This window comes from Sander vitreus, chromosome 16, assembly GCF_031162955.1.
Source record: "Sander vitreus isolate 19-12246 chromosome 16, sanVit1, whole genome shotgun sequence".
Lineage (NCBI taxonomy): Eukaryota > Metazoa > Chordata > Actinopteri > Perciformes > Percidae > Sander > Sander vitreus.
Genome location: NC_135870.1, coordinates 28,903,618 through 28,917,548, shown reverse-complemented (window position 1 = coordinate 28,917,548; position 13,931 = coordinate 28,903,618). Strand labels below are relative to the sequence as shown.

General features: G+C 39.5%; 1 protein-coding gene across 1 annotated transcript in view; it reads left to right on the top strand.

Annotated features, from left to right (window-relative positions):
- LOC144530948 (lysozyme C-like) overlaps nucleotides 1-10,866 on the top strand; it is a 15,082-nt gene extending 4,216 nt beyond the window's left edge. The window contains exons 3-4 of the mRNA XM_078270768.1: nucleotides 9,957-10,019; nucleotides 10,757-10,866. Coding sequence (XP_078126894.1) covers nucleotides 9,957-10,019; nucleotides 10,757-10,866 — 173 coding nt within the window. The remainder of the gene's footprint in view (nucleotides 1-9,956; nucleotides 10,020-10,756) is intronic.
- The last annotated feature ends 3,065 nt before the right edge of the window (nucleotides 10,867-13,931 follow it).

Below are 13,931 nucleotides of genomic sequence, written 5' to 3'. Positions count from 1 at the left end.
GCTTGTGTTTTGTCTATTTGTGTGTGTTTTCTTAAGTTGCAGGGCGTTTGCCCCTGTCGGCCACCGTACTGTAATACTGTTAAGTTTTTCTCATGTTCAAAACTTTGTGCACATTCAAAATATATCTGCGTTCTCTAAGATTTGAAGGAGTCGTGATATTTTGAGAAAAATAAAGTTATAATAGTAACTATATTTCAGAAAATAATCGACCTGCACCATAGTCTGCTGATGCGGTAGATCTCAGACCGTCTGACAGACTCAGAGCCCTGTTTGAGACTCTGGTCTCTGAATGAGCCAACGTTTAGAGAAGTGTCCGTACGCTGCTCTATGCTTCTTTTTTTTTCCATTGGTTGTTGCGTTAAATCTTACCCAGATACAATTGTGCTATTTTTTGATTGGCTATTGTGTAGCCCCTTTCTTTCTTTTGATTGCCTGATAAGTGGCAGGCTCAACTAAGAACTCCAGGGGAGACGCGCTTGATTCCTGCCGGTTCCATAGTGAGAGCGCCGCAGCAGAGAACTTTTGGGCGCTGTGGCATATTAAATATATTAGAAATAGTTTTTCCGTGTGAGAAATACAATGTGTGGCGGGAATGCGTGACAAAAGACTGAAATGAGTGACTGTCACGCTCAATGCGTGACACTTGAGAGCCCTGTAACATGTTAGATAACATACAAAGATGTATGTTGGCAAAGTAAAAGGTCAGGGTCCATTTGAGGGGCACCAAAACTAACAAAGTCTATTGAACCTACTCAGCCACCAATCACTGATCTCCACATAGAACATCGTCTTCAAAACATCACCTCACTGAGAGGTAAATCATTACACCTACTGCACTAGTACACCACCAAAGATGACAGTGCTAATTTGAACTCTTATGAAAGAAACTGATACTACATGCTCCATAGCGGTGGGTGCGCCAGACAGAGTTAAGAGTTTCATTCCGACTTGGAATAACAGCAAACCTCACAGAAAAAAAAAGTCTGAGAGATTTAGGATGAGAATACAAAAAATGTTTTTGTATGAGGGCCAACAAGGCCATTGTTAAACTTTACTTATGTTTTTAAATCAAGCTCACTGGCAAGTAAACAGAAAAAAACACACCAATCTAAAAAAGTGAAGGAAATATATGTTAACAATGAATATGTACACAAAACAGTGAGCAGAAAAAGGATGTACATTAATAATGATAATACTGAAAGTAGTCAGTGTGAGCTGTCTCACTTCATTTTTTTTCAACCTGGACCCCAGACCGGGCTACAATGTAACCCTATGGGGAAAACGTACATCATAAATTTGGTCCACAAAAAGTCTGTTGTGAAGAAAAATGTTAGTTTTTAATCTCTTTAGAATTCTATTATCAATAAATTTAGTATCAGTAAATGATAAGCTTTTTTAAAAGCTGTGACTGGTTAGAGTTAATGTTATGAGTAGTATATACACCGTGGCATTGCGCGTGCATGTGTGACGACATCTCACGCACGCGCATGACCGTGTGTGTTGACTGTTACGCGCATTGCTTTCTAGCGTTGTGATTGGCCGAGCGTCCGTAGCTGCGCGCGCGTCTCGCGTATATAATACATTTATTTAGATTTGTAAAGGTGTTAAAACGTAGGTTTAGACCAGTGGTTAACGGTTAAAAAGTTAGGTGTTGGGTTAGGGTATCAGACTGTCATACAGGGTGTTGTTTGTAGTGTTTAATAGGTATTTTCAGCCTGTCTGTTCACTTTTCCCTGCCGTTTTTTAGTTAGCTTGTTAGCTTGTTAGCTCGTTTTGCCCACAGCTATTTTCCTCCACTAAAAAGATCGTTTCAACAACCAAACGGTGCTTTTTCTTTTTAATTCTTTTGGTGAAAGCAAAGAGGAATCGTCTATCAGTCATGTCTACAAAGGGTAAGTAAATAAAAAAAGCAAATGTTATGATTAAGCCTAATCTAAGATATTTCATTCATTCATTCATGAATTCAAACGTTTTTGTGGCTTAGCTATATGTTTATCTAGTCTGCGTCATTAGGTAATTCTACAAAGATTAGGAGCAATGTTGCTGTAGATGGTAATGAGACCTTTCTTCAACAAGGTAAATCATGGATATATTATGCAAAATTTTACAGTGTATCTTGGCTTTATGTCCATGGCAGTCTTTCATGCATTTCTTTTGTTTTGTTTTATTTTAAAAAGGTGTGGGGAGACCAGTATTGCAGGACTTAAACCAATTCTTAAACCAATCCGGCGGTTAAGGCCATGTTGTAGGGCCGTTTATAAAATAATAAGACATTTATTGGTTTCAATAGGTAATGTACAGTAGATTTAAGACAAAGGTACAGCTATAACGTTATCTAAGTGGTTGGTTTGTGACTAAAACGTTATCATGAGCTGCTTTAACACATAAGGTCCCACTATATGATCCATTTTCAGCATGATCAGGTTTAACAAATCTCAATGTAGCCTAATGTAAAATATTCACTTTCTTTTGTGCTAGCCTTATAAACTAATATGGGAGATTGATTTTATTGTTAGCTGCCATAGTCTGTCCTTTTTATAGTGTCGACTTCCTATGTCACCTTCTAACAGCTGTATTCACAGTAACGGGCCAATCTGATACAAACAGGCTGCTTTTAAATCACTAAAATAGTTGTGACAACCCCGTTTGGTGTGCTTCTCAATGCTTTTAACATTGGGACTAACACTAATGTTACTTTACTTTATGACAAGTTTGCGTTCTGACTGATCCGTCACATCACATTCTCTGTCAGTCATTTCTAACTAGCATGCTAGCTTGCAAGCTAACTAGCTTGCTAGCCGTCCGTTTTCCTTTTATTTACTTCACTAAAACAATAAGATCGACATCCACTGAACCAAAATGCTTATGTTATCAATAGTTAGCTCGTTCTGGTTCTTTTATGCTAACCTTATAAATCAACATGGGGGCTAGTTAACTGTAAACATCTTAGGTTAGCTAATGTTGTATTTTAGTTTCTCCCCTGTAACAGAAGTCAAAACAGTAACAGATGAAATAACATCAAGTCAAGTACATTTACATTTAGTGTACTGTAATTGTAACCTGTACTGGATACAGTATTTTATGTTTGTCTGTTTGCTGAGCTAACAGTGCTATACACACACACTACTGTAGTAGCTGTATGAAATCTGGGACCTGTTGTTGTAATTCTACATGTTGACATGTTGACTGATTTGGGTATATGGAGAGAAATTATATTTTCCACAGTCTGCAGCATTGGGCTTGTATAGTGTAGTAAACATATTGTATATTTGCACTTTCTCTGTGTACTTCATTTACAGTACTATAATCACCAAAAGTAGAATTGCTAAAAGTGTTTTAGATTAGCAACAGCAGTGGATAACTGGTTCAAACTGAATTAAGTCATACGTTTCTGCTAATTGGGTGTGTGGTTGTGCTAATGTATGTAGCATTTTGAAAAAAACTGGTCCTTATTTTCAAAATAGTGCTTAAGCAATCGGAAAAAAAAAGGGAAAAAAAACCTGCAATTGTAAAAATACTGCTGTTAATACAGTTTTAAACCTCTTGATTAAACAGATTCTCTTCTTAAAAACAGAAAATGCAAAGTCCCAAGGCTATCAGACGGCTTACAACTCGCCACCCCTGAACCATGTGATCAACTTACAGGAGGAGAAAAGTTGACATTTAATAGACCCCCGGCCTGCAGACTAAGTGGGAATGCAGTGGTTGAATGTTTAGCTGGCGGACAGTGGAGTGACCCCTTTCCAACATGTGGAGGTAAATCAATGCTTTTCTTTTCCTCTTGCTCCTTATCTAGAGGTTTCTCACAGTGCACCACAATCTCACAAACGCTTTATTTGCTCTATTTACCCTGTGTTCTACATTTTACAAATGATGTTTGTGCGGTGCTATTTTTTTCTTCTTCTAGTACACATTAATAATACTTACTCTTTCAAGTTTCTGGTATCAACATTAATCCAACTTAAAGTTAATTCAACTTTATTTAACACATCTTTAAATGGGGTTTGAACAAGAACTGAACATTAAAACCTTCATGAAGGTATAGGGTGTATTGCAGAGCTGATGTATAAGACTACTAGTTTTAGCTTTTCTAGGAAATAACTTTCTTTTTTTTGTGGGTGTGGCACAAGCCCAATGCTGCAGACTGTGGAAAATATAATTCATTTCTCTCCATATACCCAAATCAGAACAACAACAACAACAACAGGTCCCAGATTTCATACAGCTACTACAGTAGTGTGTGTGTATAGCACTGTTAGCTCAGCAAACAACAGACAAACATAAAATACTGTATCCAGTACAGGTTACAATTACAGTACACTAAATGTAAATGTACTTGACTTTATGTTATTTCATCTGTTACTGTTTTGACTTCTGTTACAGGGGAGAAACTAAAATACAACATTAGCTAACCTAAGATGTTTACAGTTAACTAGCCCCCATGTTGATTTATAAGGTTAGCATAAAAGAACCAGAACGAGCTAACTATTGATAACATAAGCATTTTGGTTCAGTGGATGTCGATCTTGTTGTTTTAGTGAAGTAAATAAAAGGAAAACGGACGGCTAACAAGCTAGTTAGCTTGCAAGCTAGCATGCTAGTTAGAAATGACTGACAGAGAATGTGATGTGACGGATCAGTCAGAACGCAAACTTGTCATAAAGTAAAGTAACATTAGTGTTAGTCCCAATGTTAAAAGCATTGAGAAGCACACCAAACGGGGTTGTCACAACTATTTTAGTGATTTAAAAGCAGCCTGTTTGTATCAGATTGGCCCGTTACTGTGAATACAGCTGTTAGAAGGTGACATAGGAAGTCGACACTATAAAAGGACAGACTATGGCAGCTAACAATAAAATCAATCTCCCATATTAGTTTATAAGGCTAGCACAAAAGAAAGTGAATATTTTACATTAGGCTACATTGAGATTTGTTAAACCTGATCATGCTGAAAATGGATCATATAGTGGGACCTTATGTGTTAAAGCAGCTCATGATAACGTTTTAGTCACAAACCAACCATTTAGATAACGTTATAGCTGTACCTTTGTCTTAAATCTACTGTACATTACCTATTGAAACCAATAAATGTCTTATTATTTTATAAACGGCCCTACAACATGGCCTTAACCGCCGGATTGGTTTAAGAATTGGTTTAAGTCCTGCAATACTGGTCTCCCCACACCTTTTTAAAATAAAACAAAAGAAAAGAAATGCATGAAAGACTGCCATGGACATAAAGCCAAGTTACACTGTAAAATTTTGCATAATATATCCATGATTTACCTTGTTGAAGAAAGGTCTCATTACCATCTACAGCAACATTGCTCCTAATCTTTGTAGAATTACCTAATGACGCAGACTAGATAAACATATAGCTAAGCCACAAAAACGTTTGAATTCATGAATGAATGAATGAAATATCTTAGATTAGGCTTAATCATAACATTTGCTTTTTTTATTTACTTACCCTTTGTAGACATGACTGATAGACGATTCCTCTTTGCTTTCACCAAAAGAATTAAGAAAAAGCACCGTTTGGTTGTTGAAACGATCTTTTTAGTGGAGGAAAATAGCTGTGGGCAAAACGAGCTAACAAGCTAACTAAAAAACGGCAGGGAAAAGTGAACAGACAGGCTGAAAATACCTATTAAACACTACAAACAACACCCTGTATGACAGTCTGATACCCTAACCCAACACCTAACTTTTTAACCGTTAACCACTGGTCTAAACCTACGTTTTAACACCTTTACAAATCTAAATAAATGTATTATTATCGTCGTTTCTTGTTCAGTGAGAGAAATGTAGTCTGTGTTGGGCTTGAACAAGTGCACTGAAGTCAGGTTGAATGTCTGACGTGGATATGCAAAGAACAGCTGATAGGTGATTGTCAGTGAGAGAGGATCTGTTCTAGGTGAATCCTGGATGTATACTAAGAACTTGATACAGCATTGATACAGGGCTGTGATGCTCTTAAAAATGTATTCAGTGATTTACATACGTCTCTTTTACTATGGAAGTCTTTGGGAAAAAATCTTTTTGGGCCCCATGGCATCACATGATGAACACAGACGTTGTTCCACTGTTTGGTTGCTATGTCAATTGTCTTCGACCCGGCGCACTTCCTGGGGGTCTGAGGCAAATGCATCTACCACTTTTATTTGTAATCCAAAACTGATTCATTTTCTTGGCGCCCAGTTTACTTTTATACCAGATTTGAAGAACGAGCAGCCAGTTGGTATTCTAAAACCCTCTGGATTCAAAACTGAATGAGTAGGTCTTCACTTCACTATACTAAGTGTAACTTATCCTGGCTAACTGATTCATTCTCTCCTCTATGCTGCCTGTTTATACCGGGTTAGTAAAAAATACAGGCTGGAGTTCAGTGAGCACTTGGCACTGGCCAGTCAGCCCAGTTCAACATCCGCACTGGTTTACACAAAAAACCCTGTGCGACCCAAATTCAATCTAGCTGCCAGTGTTAGCCTCAAAGAGGACACTAATAAAAATAGTATTTAATAGACCTTCTGTTCAGTTCAACACTTCACAGATTGCATGTCAATATTCCTTTTTTACTTATTAGACCAATGTAACCACAATGTCTGTGGTTCCAGCCAGGTACCTTTGTTGCACGTTATTTACCATTTCAGGGTTCAAGGTTTTTTGTCATTGCACAGGGTTGCACAACGAAAACCAGTCGTTGTCCCTTAATGCTAAAAACAGCAGCAACAAAAACACTGGTGAAGCTCTGGGCAGAGAGTCTGGATCAACGGAAGAACGTTCCCTCACCTTCCGCTCTCTCTGTGTCCCCGTTCTCAAATTCAAATTCCGTTAACTTATCCAACGGCACGGACATGCAGACTGGCAGTGATTCGGGATGTCAAACAGTAACGTTACGCATCTCACTTTAGTTTATTTCATTTTGGTAGGCCTAACATATTAGTTATTATATTCAGAAGATGATCCTCATATAAATCACTGGTTACAGCTTGTAGCCATCTTTACCTTTGTAGCCTTTACTGAGACTACCTTTTTTTAAATTAAGAAGGGACTAGTTTCAGGAAGCATTTTCAGGAAATTAAAAGGATAAGCAGATTGTTGCCGAGGTTTTTGTTCACAGAGTAAGATGTATATAGCTTTTTATGGGTATGTGTACATATACAACATATGTTTTGGAATTGTTTTGGCATTTTTCGTCTACCTCAGCCTATACTGCACACAGACACAAGTACTTTTGCATATTCTGGCGAAATAGAGACCTGTGGTGCCATGTCAACAATCTCATTCAACCATTTCACAAACTGAGCAAAGGGTCGTGACATGGATCAGACGGTATCGGAGGTCATAAATGATGAACCAATCAAATGGCTCTGCTCCTATAGGCACCTTGGTGTTCATATGGACAACACCTGGCTCGAAGGCCCGTGTTCAAAGTGTGTGTTATCATTTAGAGCAGACACTCACGGTGAATCAAAGGGTTTATGCTACACAAGACTGCATTACAGAGCATTTAAATATGTCAGCATGGCAATATCTAAAAACATCTTATTTAAAGCTTGCTTGTCAGGTGACTGTCTATCCAGGCAAGCACAGAGAATATGGTCTGATCTATCTTTATTCTCCAAGCCAGATGAGCTCTTATCCTCTGGCAGAAGAAATAGGGTACCCCAATGAACACTAAATATTTCTAAACTATAGGCCTAATTTGGACCTACCTCAATTAAAACTTTAAATAATGTTGCTTGAGGCTGCAGGGGTTTTGCAATAGCTTCATGATATGATGCATATAGGGTTGTGTGTTGCTCTTGTCACTGTTTGTGAAAGATGAACAATAGATTGTGGCTGTGTGATGTGTTTCAGTCTGGCTACATATCACTTTGTTAGTGTTTTTTTATTATAAGTATAGCTGTATGATAAAACAATATGTCAAGTGTTATGTGTGAAGCATTTGAACTCAAGGCAAATATCCCTGCAAAGTGGTCACCATGATACGTAAAAAATAAAACGTCGTAGGACTATAGCAAGCACACATCGTTGGAAAGGTCTCAACCTCGACAGTAACAAATGCAACAGGAGGTGCTACACACATAGGACCAGCTGTTATAGAAAGCTCTGGACCTCAGCTGTCATGTAGATATGGTCTCCAAAGTTTGCCCACTGTAAGCACTGTCAAATATTGTAATACGCTATTTTCACCTATTTAACGATTACATTTTTAAAATCATATGACACCATCCCAAAAAAAACCCCAGGGTGTATCCAAAATTATACACTGCCAACTTCTACTTATGAGAAATATACCAATATATTTAAAAACTACAACTCAGACTATAGACGCGCCCCAGAACCTGTTGCAAAGCTAGTGTACTTGTAGTTCTTGCGGGGTGGGTGGGAGGACATGTTCGACTCCTGTGTGTCTGTTGTCTGCCGTGAGTGGGCTTCATTCCATTTCAGATTGCTGCCACCGGCCGGCCGAGCAAACAGGACATGAGACAAATACATGAAACTGTATTTTATTATTATTATTATCTTTATTGTTTAAATCCTCAAATACAACGTTAGACAAAAACATCAATATTACGAATATTATGTATTTGTATCTTTCCTATCCTATACTACGTCACTTCCGGAATATTTCGCTGATTTTTTTCAAACGTTATTACGGTGCATAACTCACTGGAACAAAACTGAGCAACGTGTTGTTGCTGGTGACAAAACAACTGATTAAATATATACATTGAAGCGATACTGGCGTTAAAGACCCGCTGATCGCTGTCCGATTCTCTTGTATGAATGCCCGCATTGCATTGTGGGATATCGGCTTTGAATGCATCCAGCTCGGCTCATATCGTAGGCTACTGTTCTGTCTTACAGCATACTGTAATATTTCACCGGTAATAAGACCAAAATAATATTAAAATAAAGAAATGCATACCATGATAACATCTAAATAAATGTTGATAGATGTAGCGTTATAGTTTTAAAAATATCAAACAAAGCAATCCAGCTTCCCTGGCCGAAATAGACAGAAATAATAACATTAAAAGAAATATAAACCATGATAAGATCTGGTGAATAAATGTTGATTAAAACTTACCAATAATAACAAAGCTGTATACAGATTCTCTGCTGCAGCCTGACTGGCAGAAAGATTCGTGCTGTGATCACGAAAGCTGCTTCCCATTGAAATACATTAGTTTAAAAAAAACCGTGACCCCCATCACGAAAATCTTCAAAATATCGTGACGGTATCATGATCTAATAGATTTCTTTTCGTGATGCCATAACAAACTGCCAGGAGACTGGGTTGTTATAACACTTTTACAGTAAGAAAACTATGCTCAGAGTTCTCTACCATGTATTGCCGTCATTTATGGTTGCACTGGCTTCTCTGTTTTTGACCAAAGCTGTTGCTCAGCTCTAATGACTGTATAACATATGGAAGTAGTCTCTGTAGGTTTTTAAAGAGCCAAAATATAGCTCAAAGTGGGGGGCTACCAATGACTCCCGCCCTCGCCAACTTGGCAGTGCCTAACGTCGGCTAACTCTTGGATAAGAAAACAGGCAACGAGGTGGAGTATGGATAGAGTTGAGCCGAATGAAGCCTACAGTCCGTTTGCCTCCTGTGACTCTACCTACCTGAAACTCAAAGGGGCACGCCCTTTAAGGGGAACTACCGTGTATTGTGTGTAAGTGACTGATGGGAACAACAATCTTTGAAATTGTTCCACTATTAAGTGTGAACGCTGTAACCGGTGTTACGGTTTAACTGGTTTTCGGATTAACTGGTGATCTTCCAGATGCGACGTAGGCGTGGCATGAGAAACCCTGGCCAGGAATGTAGGTGACTGTATCGATGCCTGTTTTAAATACTGCAAACGTCAATAAATCGTTCAAATGTTCATGTTGTCACTCTTATTTGTGTCATAATCCTGTTTAATGTGTGTAATTAGGTGTATTTAAACAGCCTGAGGTGTTTGTTGACGCCGCAGCTCAAACGCAGAGTGAAGACCGCTGTGAGCAAAACAGAGTGCAGTGCTCCCAGATTAACTTGTGGTACAGCAGCTGTACCTACCATCAGTCTTAGGCTATGCTCATATCATTTAGACCTACAAAGATCTAATATTTAACATGGGCAACACAACAGTGTAAAAAACAAAACCAACGTTTCCACATGTCAACATGTTGCACAAATTCAAGTTCAATATGCAATGCAAGCTCTAGGTCGTGTTACAGTAGGAAAGACATTGACCCAATACTGGGACTGAAGGAAAGACAACACGTTGCTGCATGTCATCACTTCTCTCTCTCTCACTCCCGCATTCACTGGCTCTCTTCAGCTGTTCCTACATAGTTTTGAACTATTCTGTATCGTTTGGTTCATGTGACAATAAATACTTTCGACTTTGAACTTGAATTAAAGGCAAACAAAAAGCCTAATGAAAAACGATTATTCCTGGACAGTACTATCTTACTCAATCATTTCTTAAGATTGATCTGTACACACTTTCATCCAAATTAAACATGAGTGTAACTGATTTTGCACTTAGGGAAGTTGGATGCACAGGTGTAGCAACTAAAATCAGGGGTGAGGGGTAGACTATAAACATCTGAGTTGCATGTTACCATTTTGTGGGTTGTTGAGTAGGTTGGATAGTAGATAGACGATAGTGAGCGGGAATACTTAGTGAAGAAAGTGATAGTGTGTGACTCAGTGTTTATTGTAACAGTGCTTGTCTTGTGAGTTAAACAGGTGGAGGTAGGGCCACAAAGATGGATCCTAAAATTGTTCGAGAGGTGCTGGATCTCAAACTGCATAACCAGTATCCCGAAGGATTAAGAGCTCTTAAGATGAAGAGCTGAAACCTTCAGGATAAAGGGTGAGGAAAAATGCATTATGCACTGCAGAAATTCATGATAATCTGTTATGCTACAACTCCAATTAAATCTAATATTATGACATTGAAACACCAGATGGAGACCTGTACTACATCTGCAGACGAAAAAGAAATCAGTCACAGCACCTGGCCAAAGTTGTACTGACTGCAGAAGAGGCCAATTCCATTTTTGAGGAGTTTCACTGCAGCCAGTTTGGTGGACACTGTGGATCGGAGAAAACATCCATTCGCAAGTGGGTGAGGTGGTATCCTCTAAATGTTGAGGTGGAATACACACCCATCAACTGTACCGTGTCCTTTACACATAATTATTAGTGATAACATAGTTAATCCACCTACGTACATTTCTGTCATGAAGCACAGGGAATTGAAATGTATATTTTTGCAAATGTACAAGGCCCGTCTGTGGATGTAACACTAAAATGTTTTCAGATGACTTGTCCCAGCTGTGTCGGGCTTGTGGGGAGGAGAGCTCAGGGGCTGACACTGACGACTGGGTAAGTAGCATATTTCATCTGCAGACCAACGCTTGACTGGAAGACTGAGAACCACCATGTTTAGATCACCTTAAAATAACCGGGTGAACTCTCAGAATAACGTTAAACATTTGTAGCGTTTCTCTTTCAGATTTAGTGCACCACCTGCAGTAAATGGTACCACAGTGTGTGTGTGTGTGTGTGTGTGTGTGTCCCTTCACAAAGGGAGACTATTTTTGTAAGGGCTGTATATTTTAAAATAATACTTTTTTCCATCTTTCTTTGTTGTCTTTCCTTCAGTCCCAGTATTGGGTCAATGTCTTTCCTACTGTAACACGACCTAGAGCTTGCATTGCATATTGAACTTGAATTTGTGCAACATGTTGACATGTGGAAACTTTGATGGTAGGTACAGATGTACCAGAAGTTAATCTGGGCTCACTGCACTCTGTTTTGCCAACAGCGGTCTTCACTCTGCGTTTGAGCTGCGGCGTTATCAAAAACCTCAGACTGTTTAAATACACCTAATTACTAACACATTAAACAGGATTATGACACAAAGAAGAATGACAACATGAACATTTGAACGATTTATTGACGTTTGCAGTATTTAAAACAGGAATCGAGGAGAGGTCACGTGACCGGCAATCGCAATGGTCGCTCAGGGCTAGAGCTCCTCACCCATCTCCGTATTTTCATTAAAAAAAAAACAGGTCTATTCCTTCTTCTTCGACGTCAATCGTTTTGTTTGTTACCACAGTGACTCAGTGAAATGCCTGCAGGAGCAAAAAAAGCAGATCTCGTTGCCGTTTACCCGGACAACCTACCAACATGGCTGCGGCTAATATGGCTACTGATGCTAGCGCGAACTTAAACATGGAAAACGTTATAGCCAAGGTCCTGGAAAAGCAACAAAATGTACTTGAATCAGTGGTCCGCAACGCAGTGAAGGAAGCGCTAGCAGAAATTGATACCTCGCTGCAACACATCAGGACAGAGCTCGAGAGGCAGGGAGTTACGGTACGTGATCTGGTGCAACGACTAGACAAGACACAAGGGGATAACAGGCAGATGAGAAACATGGTGAACACCTGTGTTGAGGACCAAAAGAAATTTGAGTATAAGCTAGCCGAAATGGAAGACAGATCCCAACGCAACAATGTACGCATCATTGGACTGACAGAGGGCAGCGAAAAAGATGACCCAGTTGGGTTCCTGCAAAAGCAGTTACTGGTGTAGTTCCCGTCCTTACAGAACAGGGCTACCATCGAAATTGACAGAGCACACAGAATCTACAGCAAGGGTACAACGACACATCCTCTGATTTTCAGGTGTTTGAGATACAAGGACCGCCAAGCAATCCTTCAGGGGGCGAGACAAGTACAGCAGAAATGGAATTGGAATAATAAAGAAAAGGCACCTTGAGTCTTGATTTTCAGGCTCTGAAAATAAACTCTTGTATGCTAACAAGGGGATGTTTACATGGTTAGCCTCTCTGGTAAGCTAACAGCTGATCTGTTGCCTACAGCCCTGCACGGTTCCACGCTGTGACTGTCTCGTCACGCCGCGGTACCGGTGGTTCGGTACCGTTTTCCTGCAATGTAGCATTTACAATTACCTAAGCTAGATTACTCAACACATCATCAACAAGTATCGTTATCAAAATACATTCACAGCAAAACAGATTGGACTCGGCAGTTCAATCAGATAAAAAAAAATAAAAAATCAAGGCGCACCAGTAGCGCTTATTAACCCAAATCACAGTGTCATAACACAATTCGCAGTTATTACATTAATAAAACACACATACATTTCTCTGCCCAGAAAACCTTAAGCCTCCTTACTGTGTGTTCAGTCCGTTCATTTCTGTCTATAGATTCTCCGGTAAAACAGAACGAAATCCAGATCGCCCGTCAGCGATTTCACAGAAATAGCTTTTCCCTCCAAAAGGCAGCAGGAAGGGAAAACGCTGTTTCCTACTCCTGCAGATATGAAAACACGAGGTGCGTGTTTTACAGGATCTAGTAGTGTTCCCCAGAACACAGAGAAATACATCCAATTTGTCCAGAAATGGAAGTATTTTGCACAAGTGCTTGCGCGCTTCCTGCAGCAACGGTGTTGCAAACGGAAGACGATGGAACAGGTGTTTCAGAAGGTTGGACCGAGTTCCAACGTCAGGGCCAGAGGACGACGGGGGGGTGGTTCGAGAGACCTCTCTTCTGGTGCTGGAGCAGGCGGTGGGCCCGGGGCTGGTACTGTATTACGTAACTTTTGGAACCAAGCTTTAAAAGGGACATTTAAGTAGGCTGAAAGAACATGATTATAATCTTTGTTCATTACTCCTACTAGGCTGCTGTGTTTTTCGCATAGCCTATTTCAGAACTTAATAGCTGGTTGAGACCTAGTTCTAAGATTTTTGTAACATTGTCCATGTTTAACATAAGTGTGCACTAGACCTGTTTCAATTAACCTGTAACTTTAGACAAGAGGGGCAGTTTTGAGCTGGAGTTCTGCGCGAGCTGCATTTGATGCGGCCACGTATCTTACAGATAGG